The sequence below is a fragment of the Corticium candelabrum genome, chromosome 20, assembly GCF_963422355.1.
Source record: "Corticium candelabrum chromosome 20, ooCorCand1.1, whole genome shotgun sequence".
Taxonomy (NCBI): domain Eukaryota; kingdom Metazoa; phylum Porifera; class Homoscleromorpha; order Homosclerophorida; family Plakinidae; genus Corticium; species Corticium candelabrum.
Genome location: NC_085104.1, coordinates 3,235,679 through 3,252,313, shown reverse-complemented (window position 1 = coordinate 3,252,313; position 16,635 = coordinate 3,235,679). Strand labels below are relative to the sequence as shown.

Here is a 16,635-nt window from a genome sequence, read left to right as displayed (position 1 = left end):
TCCAAGTGTGCAGGAAGCATGACGTGGCGGGAAAGAGTCTGTCAGCTGCAAATCCTAAACTCGAGAATTAGCAATTGAGTTGTAGTTTGTGAGGTCGTTTGCATAAGCAATTGCTAGTTACATATCGTAGTGCAGTGTATATATGTTGTCATGCTAGGTATACGTAGCCATGCACCTGCAGCATAGGGCAAAGGCACACGGTGATCTATACAAGAAACAGAAAATTATGCCATTTGTCAACATGTTTATGCTTCTGCCATGCAAAGCAGCTGCACAGTTGATGCTAAACTGGATGAAATTCTTACCTTTGCATAGCACAGCAAGTGTGTGTGTGTGTGTGTGTGTGTGTGTGTGTGTGTGTGTGTGTGTGTGTGTGTGTGTGCATGCGCACATGAGCCTTTACAACACATCTACCAGTTATGACATGTTCCCTAAGCAAAAGCATTGCCAACAAATGAAATCTTAGGAAAGTACAAAATACAAATGATTTTCACATAGGCAGTATTGAAGCCTAAGGATACCTGCCAGACCCAAATTGTCTGTGGCCTCACCGTTACCTGGTGACACACTGACTGCATTTCATTACCCTTTTAGTCACTGCTAAGTTATAAACTAAAATCCTAAGACAGTAATCTGACTCATTGGCTATTTGCTCCTATGATGTACTACTAGACTGTGCTGGTTGAATAAGACCCCAGTCTACTAGCCGGTCTAGAGTCTTGCCCGTCCACAACTTTGTCTCATCAGAAACAACCGATTCCTGGGACAGAGCCATCAAGATTTCCAATCCATTGTTTTCTATCAGCTAACACCAGACATATTGTCTTCAAAAGGATATCGTATAAAATCAAACATATAACAAACCTTTTCAGCAATTTCTTTGCTGTTATTGATCATGTTGTACACTATGTAAACACCCCTAAAGAAGATTAGCAGATTAAGTAGATTAATATGCCACCTAGGTTTTGACATCATACAGAACATTGACAATATACTATACAGTGCAGGACATGACGACTCATGGGTGACCAGATATCCATAAAAAGTTATCAGACATCCTAGCAACAGCAGCATATTACTGTATTAATAAATCTAAATATGTATGAATATAAGTATGCATGCATAGTTTCCCAGAAGCAACTGTAGACATTGTGTGTAACAAGGCACAAAATGTTTATACATGTCTGTGCTCTTGCTTCTTTAATGCACTGAAGTTACACTAAATTTAAGTCTTTATTGCTGTGATTAGATCTAAGCAAACTATAACAGGAGGCAGACTAAGACACATAGTCATCTGCATTAACAGACATTGAAATGGCCAACCTTGTTGACTGAACAGATGTGCCAACCGTTCGGTAATTAAGTACGGTCGACATGATTTGGGCAGACAAATGTCTGATGACTGACCATTATATCCCGCACCGCTATAAGACATTGCCAATAACTGACTACTAAGTACTAGACATACCAAGCTGACATAATACGAACAAGGAAGTCAATTGTATAGACAATTACTGACAGATGGACTTAGAGAGTGAACAGAATGAAGGTAGACATTCATTGCCGTAAGTGTAGGGAGCATCACACAGATCACCATTTGTGTTAATTATCCGTTTCTTTGTGTTTTACAAAAACATGTAGTACTTCATACTCGGTTGTGATTGTACCACCTGCAAGCTCTACCCCGTGTGAATGCATGTGTGTACACGTGGTGCACATAGACCCAGATGATTTGTTTGGTGCCAGTCATGTGTCAGAGGACTAGACATTACTATTGATATTCCAAACAAATCATCTGCCAATGTGATTTGTACAGGCATTTTTATTGGTGACTTTTTGCATGACAACAAATCAACTACTGAAGACCGAGAAATTCTGTTGAGGATAACATTTGGCCAAACTGTCTAATGTTTAATTTTGGCAATTATTAATTTTGGCTATGTACGAGTTCCGTCAATGTATGATATCAAACAGATGTACATGGTGTGTTTGTTCTGTACTGTAGATCTGGCATTTCGAAACAGTTACTGCACACACACGCACGCACGCATGCACACACACACACACACACACACACACACCACACACACACACACACACACACACACACACACACACACACGCAGACATGTGCACATGCACACATGCGTGCGCATGCGTGCGCGCGCACACACACACACACACACACATGGATGCAGCCCAACTAATTGGGAGTCCAGGAAACTAATAATTTGATAACTTTTAATTTTGACAATTTACTCTTCAATCACCTAATTGCAAATTACAATTGTCACCAAAATTTGTCCATCCATTATGCTGTTCATTTCTCTCTACATGGTACAACAAATGCCTGACAGTCAGTAAGTGTAAAAAGATTTTTAGTTTCATTAATTTTTAGTGAAAAAATTTCATCTGCATTACTTGCTCACAAACACACAGTGAAACCAGCACTTACAAACTAACGAAACAAAACACATAAAACATCACAAAGAGACATTCTACCTGTACTGTAGCTCGTTCTTGTCCGAGCACAACAACTGCTGCAAAACTTCAAGACAAGGCCGTACCTAACACAACCATCCTACTACCACCACCACAACAACAACAACCACACAAACAGACCTCCATCATTTTCTCACAAATTCGCTTATTAGTTGTGAGCATGGCTAATGCTCCAGACGCGGCCCTGTTTACCAACAAACAACAATCAGTGCAAACAATCAACGACACACAAAGCAGCAAATCAGACCGAGCTAATTCAAAATCCTCCTCGCCAGCAAACAACGTCATGAGCTTCACTCTTTCTGTTGGTGAGTCTTTGACATACATTTCAAACACCTACATACATAGTCCGATGCAAATACGGGTATCACAGTATTCAATATGTCATCACAAACCTCTTCGTTCATTACCATATTGCACATACATTCGGTCGCTGCACGACGCAGCAGTTCGTGATCTTCAAACTGCAGCGATTCAATGTACTGTATACCTTTCTCTTTCACAATACGATTTCTACATCAACATGACAAAATCACGAAGTCACACCTGCCACAGTCGATCTATAGAAAAAGTCTCACCTAACATCGGCATCCAATGATGACAAGTTTGTGAGCGCCATCAAAGCCTCAAACTGCTGCAAACCCTTTCAATAAATCATCGTATTATTACACTACATTAATAAAATCATTCCTATCAAAGGATAGATGCACTAACATGCTCTGATTTTAGTAATTGCACCAATGGTCGTACTGTCTCCAACACCTGCGAGAATGAAAGACAATCAAGAAGTAATACAATATGCAAATGTTAGTAACACAATTTTTTGGCTAGAAACTGTGATATCAGATTGTTGTTGCACAACAATCAATGTAATGTGTCTGTTGTAGGTCTCGCAGCGACAATTTTAGGTCTAACATTGACAGAGTTTATAACAATTAATGTCTTTGTCTACTTACTTCTCTATGTGTATAGTAGATCTGTTTATCTGTTTATCTACTTACTTAAGTCTGTTTCTTTTCAAAAATAAAATCTATAATTATAAATTAAATTAATAATAAAAATAAAATACATAATAAAATAAAGTAAAATAAAATAAAATAAAATAAAAATAGTTTTTAAATAATGTAACTGTACTAGAAAAATTGATATTTGAAATATTCTATCTGTGTCTATCTGTCCGCTGACAATCTTTCTGTCTGTCTAGCTGTTGTATACAGCTCTCTGTCTGTCTGTTTTCTCATTTCTCTGTTTCTTCGCCTTCTTGTCTGTGTATCAATTCATCAGTCCATCAATCTGCCATCACCCTGTTTTCCGTCTGTCTCCTGATTAATCTATCGATGAGGATAAAATAACAATTTGTCAACACTGTAAACTCGTCAAGTTGCAATTTCATGTCTCTCCTAATATTTCGTGTTGCCCCATCCCCCACAATTGTACCCTTTGTCCTGGAAATGCCATCCTTGGATCTGCTGTTATTGCAATTTTAGCAACCGCTTGTGCTGCAAAATGCTTTCCTTTCTCTGTACCTTCCAATGCCATCGGCAATAATGCCTAAAACAAAACATAAATTTTCAAAACAAACAAAAGACACAGGTCTGCCCAGACCTTTGCTCCTCCCAGCTGAATCACCATGCCTCTGTGCTTCTGATCATTCACTAGCGCCAAGAACACTCTATTTCAAACAACAAAACACTACATTTGCATCTTTGAACACTAAATAGCAGCTCAGTTCTTAGCTAACCATGCATAATCACTTTTGCAGCATCATTTTATTTTACTTGTGTCAACCCTAACATTTCAACATTTTAAAAAGGTTAGGAGACTACATCGAACAATATTTATCAGTCACATGTTTTATATGCAAAAGTAACGTTTGCATACAATTTTAAGATGCAACTTTCTAGCATCATATGTACTACTTAAAGACAAAATCTATTCAAAACTATAGTGTTGTGCAATACAGTCGAACCTCACTCGCTCATCCAAACAGCCCCACCCCAACCCCTCCTCATATCAGTGAAGTCATTTAGATTAGTGAAGTTGTTCGGATTACAGAAATGCATAGCCTCCAAGGTCTTGAACTCACCTCTGACACCCAGACCACTGGCACATTTAGGTATGTCTCCACATGTCATGTTTATGGAAAACACACCACTGCGACGACTATATACATCTGAATACTGTGACAATCAGGATTTAAGAAATAGTTGGATTTACACATTTGCTGAAGACTAAGATAACAACACTGTCAGTGAGTTCGGCAGCAACCTGGATCAGACTGCCTATTATGATGTGGGTAAGTGAGGCAGGGCACAAAAGTAATTCGGATTTGGATGAGCAAGGTTGAGATTAGCAAGGTTCTACTGTAGTTGTAGAAGTACTCAATTACAGCAGTTTCTCTTAAAGCTGCAATGATGTACTGTATCGACAGATTGCTTGTTATAAAATTGGTCCGTAGTACAACCTAATATAAGTACTGTAATCAATGAAGAATCACTAAAGTGCTAAAACCTCGGCTGCTAGCTTAGGTAAAAGGACGCACATATGGTAAGTCATGAGATACAAGGTCACATACACGTCACTAGACACTACATGCCAAGACATGTCTAAACAGCAGGCTAATAAAGGACCGGCAGTCTTTGCCAAAACAGCTTCATCTGCATCGAAATCTACAAGAAACACAGTGGAATACGCACACTGCTACGAAAGAACAGAAAGTAGACTGACAGGTGCAAGTGCACACAACAGATACAGTAAGAACAGTGGACCTAGACAGAGTAGATAATACCGCCCGCAACTGTCTATTGACTCGCCCAGAGAACCACCAATATCCGACTATCAAGTTGGTCATCGAGTCATTGGTCTATAGCAGCGTGCCTTGGATTAATGAAGGAGCACTAAAGTGCTAAACCCTTGACTGCTAGCTTAGGTACAGAACAGCTGCTGCAGAACGTACTGGCACCTGCTCAACATTCAAGAGCTTAAGAAGACGGCTGGACACATTGCATTGACTAGCATGTGGGATTGTTTACAAATGGCAAGCTATGAACACCAGCAATAATAATGAGCATATGAGCTGCATTCCAATTGGCTGTCCGCCTGTTTGTCTATCTGTCTGTCTGTCTACTGACATACTAGTGACTACTGTAACCCTAGTGCATTCATGCTTTGGGTTAATTAATAAGCAAACAATGTAAAGATGCTGAAAAAACATCCAGCACAATACCCTTTACATATAACTGTAACTACAAAACCAACATGTAGTACCTAGACAGCATCTCCCTGCTGACTGCTGATTCTGTATTGCCAGCTAGGTGTGCTAAAGCCACAATTACACCAGCCTGTCCAAAACACAAATCAGAAAAACTAGTTGGACACTCCATCAACCACCAACAACCTTCATTAATTTTTCTATTCTTTTTTTGACATATTCGTCAGCATCCTGTAACACGTCTAATTGCATACAACTGACAAAAGAAAGTAGAACATATTGACCTTCTCATGTGGTGTGGGTAAGTTCTGCTGTGCGTATTTACCAAGTTCTTCCATCTCTGGATCTAGTTGTGGTTTATCATAACTGTTGGTGAGACTAACCAACATACTGGCAATGCCAAACACAACAGTCTGATCACCAATCTATACAGAGAGCCACAAGATGAAACTACATGTAAAACATATGTATGGGTGTCAGCAAGTACACACTCACGCACACACACTCACACACACACACACACACACACAAACACACACACACACACACACACACACACAATACTACTACTAATAAAAACAACCACAAAGATGACTGATCTGGTTCAGCATGACATATATGATTGGTCATCAAGACATGCAGCACTTACAAAAATTGTGCTTCTTGAATCCACTCAAATTCTATGTAAAGTCATGTCTAATGTCCAAACAGCCATGATGATCTAAATACGTCTGATGCAGGGTTTAGTTCTGGTGCTTACAGTAAACCTTACAACCTCCAAACTGACCTTATAAATCAGACTGATTAGGTTGACCACAAAACAATAACGAAGAAGCACTAACGTGCTAAACGATCAGCTGCCATTGTGGTTTTGAGATTTTGTCAACGCAATGTAATTCCTCACCTACTGTATTTCTTCAATTGAAAGCCACCCTCGAATAAACGCTACATTTCATTTATTGCTGGTATTTTGAAGAAAAAATCGTACAACTTCTACGGAGGCATACGTGAGACAAACGTTTCTCTAGACTATACGGATACTGTTTTTCACCATATGGCGTTTCAAATTGAGAAATGCGTACCACTAACTATGGTAAGTGTTGTTCTCTTGAAAAGGTGTCAAACCTACAGCGTGACACTCTAAAAGCACAGATAGAAAATCTTTAACAAATAAAACACCCCTCCAATAAAAGCCACCCTCATTTCAACGCCGTAGTTGCAATGCTAGCTACAAAATAAATGCAGCGTGGCGTTTAATTGAAGAAATACGATATTGCTTTAGCGATTCAGAACATCAGTTTATAAGCCAAAGACCCCACATACCCAAACGTAAAGCCATAATGATTAATCAACCCACAAACCAGCACAATGACGCAACTCAAGACACATCCAAGCTTGAACAACAAATCCACTCATGTGGCCGGATTAACACGGAAAACAACACCTCGCACTGCAGACGCTTCAACAACGGTCATGCTTGTAACAACACAGTACAACAGAATATTGCTGCAACAAGACGGAACAGCTGCTGCACTCCCAGACAAGCAAGCACACAGAAGCATGTGCTGCATTCCAATTGGCCAACCAGATGTCCATCCATCCGTCTGTCTACTGACACACTACTGTAACCCTACACATACGTGCCTTGGTTTAATAATAATATTACGACCAAACACAGACCTTGTTGACAAAACATATGAAGGTCACTTCACTAAATAGATAGGTAATAAAATAGTAATGTTTTCAGACGTCTGGTTGATACAAAAAGTAAAAATATCTGTTGTAAGAATTGATTAAAATGTACATAGTATGGTCTATTCAAACAATTTAAAAATGTCGAAATAATAATAACCAACATAGTGACAACAACACAACAACTACAACTACAGACCTTTGCTAAGTCCAGCAATGATTCAAGTGCTTTCTCATCATCAACCAGAGCCTCCTATAAATTTGTAATATAACGTCAAAAAGTTGCATTCAATCAGTCAACTAACCTTCACATCAGCGTCTATCACAAGAAATGCGACTCCTTCAGCTGCCCACTTTTGTAATTCTACATCTTTCTTTTCCTCTACTAGATACTTTCGTGCAGCCTTATAAAGACGCAATGTTGACCCCTCAGCTAATGGACGATCATTGGTATTGCCTTCTCCTATTGAACTAAGCCTACACAAACCCTAAAATCAAATTTTGTGTTATAATTCTAGTACAATTGCACTCAACATGATGAGACTGACCACTAAGGCTCGTACACGAATGGCATCATCTTTCGATTTGTACAATTCTTTCAACACTTCAAAACCCTATAATACCAATGTGTACGTACACACCACATTAGGACATGGTCATAAAATATGACACTAACCTCTCCCAAAATAGCTGTACATCGAGTCTTGTCTGAAGCTGCATGAGCCATAGCTTCAGCTGCAACTCGCTAGGGTCAACAGAACTTCACATCAAAATAAATGCACTGAGATGATACTGCATGCTACCTTTGCTGTGCTGTCATCAGATTGAGCAAGCTGTATCATCTTACTCAATACTTCTGCATTACCAAATACATTACCTCCAATTTCTGGAATTCCCTACAGAAGTAGATAACAGAAATTAGAAAGATAAATACCTGGTATATAAAAATGCAATAACAAACCTGAAGAAGTGCAGAAAGTGCAGACATAACAGCAAGCATAGCTTCACCAGTTTCTTGCTGAACTCCCTCACTGCAACATATTAGAGGAATAAAGAATACAGACATAGTGTGCCATAATAAGAGATAAATGTGTAAGAGAGTAAGTATACATGACTGTGCTTGTGGGTATGTGTGTATGACAATGCATCTGTCTGTCTGTCTGTCTGTCTGTCTGTCTGTCTGTCTGTCAATCACATATATTTTCAAACATTCATCTATCATACAAAGAGTGCTAGGCAATGACATAATGTTTTAGGTGCTACAGTCCACAAACAACAAACACACAGGAAAAAGCACTAAAAACTGTCTGTCTGTCTGTCTGCCTTCCTGTCTATCTGTTTAACCTGTACAAGTGTGTATATGCTAACATGCATGCTACATGCATGTCATGTCATAAGGTCACTTCAAAACTCAACACAAAAGTGCTAATTTGACAAACAAACCTAACATATGATGCACAGGTTTCCTTGAATAGGTTCTTCTGATCTCTAATCATACCACAACAATCTCATCTGCAAAAACAATCTCAAGACCCACAAGAGACATACCCACAGTTCTCGTACAGTTTTGCCAGTGCTACTGAAACTTGCAGTCGTGTTGATTGCCCAACTGGTAAAACACGAGCCCCATCCTCAGGCGCCGTAGCAGAGCCTTGTTTAACATAATGAGTACACTCTGCAACCTGCAGCAATCTCTCAACACCTAATCATAGTTGCATAGTAAGTCAAGAAACTCATCATCAACCACTAAATAATGCACATTATGTTTGTAGGTATCTACCGTGTTTCAGGAAATAACAACAACTGCTAACAAATACTGATAAACAATTATGCAAATGGTCCATCTTAGGGTGCAACCTTTGTCTTGTGGAAATTTTCCAAATTTAAATTTCATTTAACCTTATAAACATTTTAATTAGTTAAATGATAGTCAGTTTATCTTGAAATCATATGTCTTGTCTGTCACCTATTGAAACACAAACTCTACATTATATTTCTAACATTAAATGCAAACAAGCTACTCAAAGTCAATTACTATTTTAAAAATCACTACTATTTTAATAGTCATATCTTTGTCTGTTTTTTGGTCTACCCTTTGGTAGCACATGTCCACTGTCCTTCTTGTGCTTGCTAAGCTGATAATAAGTCACCATGTCATGCCACATTCATTTGTGAAACCCAAGCCTTCAATAAAGTCTCCTTATCTTCTGGCTAGTTTGTTTGAACAGTTGGTAGCTTCTGATCCCCAAGTTCCAAAATGTTCAAATACCAGAGGAGTGAAATTGAGGTTTGATGTATTGCCGGCAAGTTATTGCTTATGGTATTTGATCATCTTCCTTTCCTCCCTTCTTGCTGCAGCAAAACCTTCCTCTAAAGCTACCTGCTTTAAAGTGTCTTGGCTGAAAGAATGAGCCATGGCTACATCAAGGTCGTAGCTACACTCAGAGTCATACACAACTCTGTCTGGTCTATTCTCATTTCCAGAGTAATTTGTCTGTCTGTCTGTCTGTCAATACATATATTTCTTATACAAGACATTATTACAGTCTACAATATGCCAAAAATCAGTAAGTTATAAGACAACTTGGACCAAGAGTCAGTCAGTCTGTCTGTCCAACCATATGTGCACCTCCCTATATTTACAAATACCCATTCAAACGCACTGCTTACATAAAAATAGAAGCTTTACCATTCTTGGAAATTTTTAGATCTAATTAATACATCTGCGACTCCAGCATAGCTACTAATAGGTTTTCTTAAGAGAATAGACAGTAGATTTAAGCCAGCCTGTCAAAGCTCCTTCCTTCATATGTTATAATTAACCTCTCATCCTTCACTCAGCCAAACATAACATCTCAGTATTTTCACCAACATATTGAACCATACATGCATACAAATTAAGAAATAAACTTGTAGCAAACAATCAGACTGTACACAAACAGGTAAATCCAGATATCCATAGCTCTAAACTCCCAACAACCAGAATCACACAAATTAGACAGCAAAGGTAGAAAATAAAGAACTATCGAGTCAGTCATAACTACCAAATACACCAAATTCTACAGGCTACTAAGCACATGTTTGGAATTTACAACAAACACAACAATTAAATCTTCAAATCATTACAACAAAACAACACACCTCGTAGTTGAATAAACATGACTGCTACTTGACTCGAAGCCGCTGAAGATTTGATTATGACTTCCATCAAGCCATCTCTTCCTTCAACACAAACACTACCAAAAGAGAGTTAATTAATGCAAGAACATGACTGATCAGATCGAAATCTCGATTACCATGGATCACCCAGTCTGTCCAAAACTAGCTGCAAGATGTCCTTGATATCAGCTGCTGACACTACAAACAACATAACTGGTCAAACAGAAACCACCAGAAAACTTAATCAAGCAGTTACTGAGTATACATGCAATCAACAGTTTAGTCACTACCTTAATTAATCAGTGTTTCACACAGGCTGTTTTAACAAGATACAATGCCATTCTCAAAAGGGGTGCACCCTGCCCTACCTTGAGTATACCTTGCCCCTTTGAGTAGGCGTAAGAAAATAATATCAAACACAGTTAGAGTTAGAGTACAGTTTAGTAGTGTCGTGTTTGTGTGTGTGTGTGTGTGTGTGTGTGTGTGTGTGTGTGTGTGTGTGTGTGTGTGAGTGTGTATGTGTGTGTGTGTGTGTGTGTGCGTGTGTGTGTGTGTGTGTGTGTGTGCATTTGTTTGTACATATACTGCATGCATAAACGTACATGTGTATGTATGTAACATTGTTCATCATGTACATGGCTCTTTTGGTAGTTGCTAGACTGCCCCTCTTGATAACCTGCTACAGTATTACCCAATATAAATCCTGCATGAAACACTGTGAATTTGTTACTTCAAACTACTTTAAAATAAAAGTTTAAAATAGAATATCGATTAATTAATTCACTACAACAAATCAAAGAACAACTACCTCTGTCAGTTAATTAAGTTAATTAATATTGCATGTAAATTAATGTACAGCAAATATAAAATACGTATAAACACACACGTCAAACATAACAAAATACATCACAATTATTTTACCCACAACAACGGCCTGTTTGCTGCCTCTATGCTCTCGCTTGTCTTCAGAAACTGCAGACGTTAACGAACGATGCAACACAAATGCTGTTCGTTTCGACACATCACTGTTGCTCTAAACCAACAAACCGCATGAAAACCGATACAAAGTTCAGTACAACTGCATTGCATACTGAGCGCAACAAACTACTCAATGTGTCTGTAGTTACTTGGTTCAATACTGCTGACGCCTGTAAGAAGACCAGCCAGTTCTGAAGGGTTGTAGCCCAAAAAATGTGAAATGAAAGATAAAACAGCTTACTCTAGATTGATGGCCATCGCAAAGATGAGCAAGAACTAGAAGGAGTGGCAAAGCCAATTCTGCGTTATCACCATTGAGTTGTGGCAAAAACTTTGCTACACCATCTGCAACAAAATGTTACCATACGTCTGTCTATGACTGGTGTTTGCATGCATGATCACATGGTGAGTGTGTGTGTGTGTGTGTGTGTGTGTGTGTGTGTATGTGTGTGTGTGTGTGTGTGTTTGTGTTATCGGTCTGTCTGTCTGTGTGTCTGTCTGTCTGTGGACAAAATGCATGTGTATTTGTGTTCAAGCATTGAAAACAGTCTCACCAATTCTAAAGATCTGCTCCGCACCAGCTTCTTGCTGAGCCAACACAGCTAACATCTTTGCTGCCTACCAAACAAACAAACAAAAAACATCACGTCTTCATCATGTCTTCCATCATAACAATTACTACTACATAGGCCTGAAAGAAGCACTTCAAAATGGTCGGGCCTACCGTGCACGAAGACTGCGTGGTCCAAGGATAGCATGTTAAGAGGGTGTGATCACCAGGCACTGCACTAATGAAAGAGTCTTGCAGTTTGTACCCATATCTATTGTTTACTTTCGTTAACAAACAAATACTGTAATACCAACTATCCGAAATCAAAGATGAAGATCTGCATTGACAAAACGTCAAGAGTGTCTCAGGCTGTGCTGTTGACAAACACGTTTGCAACATCAACAACAACTTCCATCTGCCATGATCACCTGATTTAAGCAAGACACGACTAGCTTAATTAATATCAATAATAGGCAGAGTAGAATAGACGCCAAGGGAGGTAGAGACAGTGCATGAAGTGGCTACGCAATGACCTTCCACTCCACGCTTTCAAGGTAGTGAAAATAGAAAATTTAGTCAAGATTATATAATCTGCTTTCGGGCAAACTACACATATATTAGTTATTTCATTACCTATACCTTCAACCGAAAGTTCTAGTCAATCGTCAACCAGCGGAAGTACAAACTTTGAAATACGGTCTGGCCAAAAATCAGACCAACTGGACCGGTTCCTACGGCCCTGCTACAGTACCAAGAAGTAACCATACACACACAAGTAACTGAAAGCCACCAATACATTCCTACATGTAGATATCAAGCATTAATTTTCATGTACGATAAAACTAAAATTATTTATCGACACACTCCATTAGAGAACTATTGTTCAACTCATTGTAATAAACAAACATGCTCAAATCACACTGTGTAATCCAATACTTATTGCATATAAAATAGTGGGTAAGTACAATCTCTGTAAATACCTTGACTTTGTCTTGTTGAGATTGCTCCGAGCCAAGCAGTATCTTCATCGCTTCCGACACTTTGCCATCTGTTGTAGATTGCAACTCCGCCTATCAGAGCAATACATTCAGGTAGAAATACAAAACAGAGTACATCTAACGGCATGTACTAAAAATAACTAAATAATTTATATCAATTTCTAATTATATATTTGAGCTTTCTAATCGGCTCGTCACTTTCTCTGTTTAATTAATTGGCTCGTTGTTTGCTTTGTCACTTTGTTTGTCTTTGTGTATGTGTGTTGAATGATAGATAGACAAAGTGCCAAGCCAGTGAGAGAGTCCGAACGAAAATAATTACAACCAACCACAGGACAAATTTATTAAATATTTAGTTAATTAGTAAATTAATTAATGTAGTTACCATACTTTTGATGACAATGCAATCATGAGCCTTCGACCAGCAGCAATACCTTCCCTATTCTAAGCAAAGACACTGTATGACCAACAGATATGTAAAGACTTCACCAATGCAACTAACACCTTTGGATCGATATAAAGAAGAGTCTTGATGTCCTTGTATGCATCTTCAGTTTTCCCCAATTTCTCCAATGCCTGACTTCGTCGAAAGAGAGATTTTATATCATTAGGAGCAATGGTTAGCACTAAAAACCATAAGACAAACCAAATAAGTTGGACACCTTTAGCATATAATTGTGTGTGTGTGTGTGTGTGTGTGTGTGTGTGTGTGTGTGTGTGTGTGTGTGTGAGTGTGTGTGTGAGAGAGAGAGAGTGTCTGCATGCATGTGTGTGTGTGTGTGTGTGTGTGTGTGCACATGTGTGCGTGTGTGTGTGTGTGTGTGTGTGTACGTGTGTGTGTCCCCTACGATAACATATAATTAATTAGCATTCCAAACTAAAGAACTAAGTACAGTCCTTCAAAATAAGAACATCGTGCTATGATAGTCAGTGTTATTCAAAACCTAATTTCACAAACTTTAAGACATCTCTCATACATCAAGGCATCCGTGCCTCAAATATCAAGCAAAAAATTTCAAACTGTTCAGTACTCGTTCAACGACGTTGTCTGAGAATAAAATCTTAAATGCCTCAATACTATTTGCGTTAACTTGACTTATTGTATATTTGCTCTGCTGCTTACAGTATTATGCATACAACATTTAAATAAGTTTTAATTGTTGAGTATAGCGAGGCTTCCAATCCAGGCCGCACAACAGAAAGAGGCACAGTACTATTTGGCAATCCATCAAGCTCTCGATATATATATAATATTATATATATATATATATATATATATATATATATATATATATATATATATATATATGTATGTATGTATATGTATATGTACATAATAAGAGACCAAGCTCAACTGAATATCATTTCTGGTCAACACACTGGGGCATGGCTACGGGCAGTACCGAACCCAAATATTGGCCTTTCCATGCCCAAAGACAGTTTGTTGTTGCATTACGGAATGGTTGAGGATCCCATTTTTCCAACCCCAAAACTCCAAAGACTGCCCTTGTGGTAAGACTACTTATAAGTTTGGTGACCATCTACTGGGATGATGTAATCAAGGACAGAGTTGACAACAAAGTGTCATGATGCTTTATGCAAAGTGGTGTATAACGCACTGCTGACAGATGATTCTCGTTGCTGTTGGGAGGCTAGATATAGCAGTAGCAACAAAACAAGACCAGGAGATGTGTATCATCCTGATTTCAAGCGCGGTTTACCTGCATACTTTGACTTATCGGTACAAAATTCTTTACAACTGTCTTTTCTCACTCAAGCAGCAAATTATCCAGCTGCAGCATCTGATACAGGAGAGATGGAGAAGGACAAACGACATCACTTCAATGTGTCCAGCACAGGCAGCATTTTTATCATCCGCTCGTAGTTAAGACCCTGGGTCTTTGGACACCTTATAGCTTTCAAGTGCTCAAGATTATACCACATAGAGCTTCTTTTAAACATAACGTTTCAATTAGCAAATCTGTTAGTCATTTTCATCAGTAACTCTCTACTAGACTGTGGTGTAGCAATGCTAAATGATACCAGGTACATCTAGTATAGATGGTATGGTTAGTCCCTCCTGGGACTTGTAATAAATAAAAATATATTGCATTATAAATCTAGATATACAAGACCTACTTCAAAAAAATTTGTTTCTGTGTCCGATTACAGATCAGTATAGCAACGAAGCGTGCATGTGACTAAATGGCAACGAAAAGCCTCGTAGAGTTCCGTCGCCCCATCCTTTTGTATTTTAGCTAGAGATTGTGTGTACTTGACAACCGAGAAACACCTTCAGGAGCTAAATGTCACCTACAGTCAACTATTCAAACGTCCTGTTTGCATGGTAATTTCCATGACAGCAGTGGCATAGCCGGACCCTTCTTCAAGGGGGTGCACCAGCCAGGCAGATGTGTATACTCCCTTGTATGTGCGGTGGGTGGTTCCTTAGGAGGAGTCTAAACAGACATCTCATTTACCTCCAACGTTCAGAGTACGCAGCACACATACACGTGCACAATCGAGCCGTATGGACAAAAACCTAGGTCAAAATAGGTAGGGTTGGTGGGGTATCAACCCTACCACTTGTCACTAATTATACCTTCTGCACTGCATTGCATGATGACTTCCACAATGTTAAGTATTATCAAGTGACCATATCGTGCCTGGAATTGTCATAGGGGCACCGGACAAGACTAGCGCGAGAGAAGTCTGGGCACAAGGCTAGTTCAAACTAGTTTCCTGTGAAATGTAACCTACTGGTGTGTTCGACCTGAGGAAAGATGACGAGTTGATTTGTGCGTGACCCTAACTCTGCTTCAGTAACATTGCAAAATCGATTTGCCTGTAGTTCAGGCCAACCTTCTATCTTGATTGCGTAGCTATACATGCAATCAAGTTTGTGGGTGAGCAACCATGCTGAGCAAGAGACAATGGAGTGTTGCTTTAATTAGCTGAGTAACATTTGACTCCAATGCAAGACTTAATATTTAAAAACACGCCCACGTAATTAATTAATTAATATTGATGTTTAACACCACCACTTTAACTATGGGCACTTTAACAAACAAAGTAACATACAAACCGACAGACAGACAGACAGAAAGGCATGACAACTGACTCAACTAAATCATGACTACCTGCTGTAGTGTCAGCAACAGCATCACCGTATCTCTCCTGTACAAGTCAAACACAAAATCAACCAACACATTTTATTCAACAGAACAGACAAGATAGAGAGGACGGCTGACTGAATTTCTCACCAGTTTGAGATAACAAGCGGCTCTATTCTTGTGCAAAGTCTGAGCAGTCTCGTCGCCTTTCTCGCACCGTTTCAGAGCACGGCTGTATGTCTCAGCCGCCTCCACATACTGACCAGCAGCAAACATTTGATTTCCTTTCTCTTTCAAACTCAGCACAGTCTAAATATCTAACAATTAAGACTCCCTCACATCATTGCAACCTCGAATTCAAACCTACATCTTCAGACAATGCCATTATTACGAGAAGGTTTTCTGTGGTCTAGAAATGAACAGAGTCATTGA

The 16,635-nt window shown here is 39.0% G+C and overlaps 1 protein-coding gene across 1 annotated transcript; it reads right to left on the bottom strand.

The window, feature by feature from the left end:
- Window positions 1–418: 418 nt before the first annotated feature.
- LOC134195559 (protein unc-45 homolog B-like) lies at window positions 419–16,632 on the bottom strand. The gene is made up of 33 exons (XM_062664597.1): window positions 16,571–16,632; window positions 16,354–16,512; window positions 16,231–16,267; window positions 13,595–13,716; window positions 13,481–13,534; window positions 13,073–13,162; window positions 12,097–12,160; window positions 11,784–11,887; window positions 11,656–11,712; window positions 11,486–11,597; window positions 10,702–10,762; window positions 10,547–10,641; window positions 8,954–9,107; window positions 8,849–8,893; window positions 8,367–8,436; window positions 8,209–8,301; window positions 8,082–8,150; window positions 7,954–8,019; window positions 7,711–7,893; window positions 7,605–7,658; window positions 5,998–6,138; window positions 5,900–5,944; window positions 5,770–5,843; window positions 4,108–4,174; window positions 3,940–4,053; window positions 3,217–3,264; window positions 3,081–3,145; window positions 2,898–3,015; window positions 2,750–2,838; window positions 2,623–2,686; window positions 2,503–2,567; window positions 865–919; window positions 419–805 (listed from the first exon to the last, which is right to left on the bottom strand). Exons 1-33 carry the CDS (start codon window positions 16,586–16,588, stop codon window positions 656–658), a joined length of 2,802 nt encoding a protein of 933 aa, XP_062520581.1. The 5' UTR covers window positions 16,589–16,632; the 3' UTR covers window positions 419–655.
- Between the last annotated feature and the right edge of the window lie 3 nt (window positions 16,633–16,635).

What these genes read in the sequence shown, in the direction of transcription:
- LOC134195559 (XM_062664597.1), bottom strand. An exon ending in TGTTGCTGACACTACAGCAG is followed by an intron (nt 13,717 to 16,230) that starts GTAGTCATGATT and finishes TATGGTTTTTAG; the next exon opens with TGCTAACCATTGCTCCTAAT. An exon ending in GCGATGGCCATCAATCTAGA is followed by an intron (nt 11,713 to 11,783) that starts GTAAGCTGTTTT and finishes GTCTTCTTACAG; the next exon opens with GCGTCAGCAGTATTGAACCA.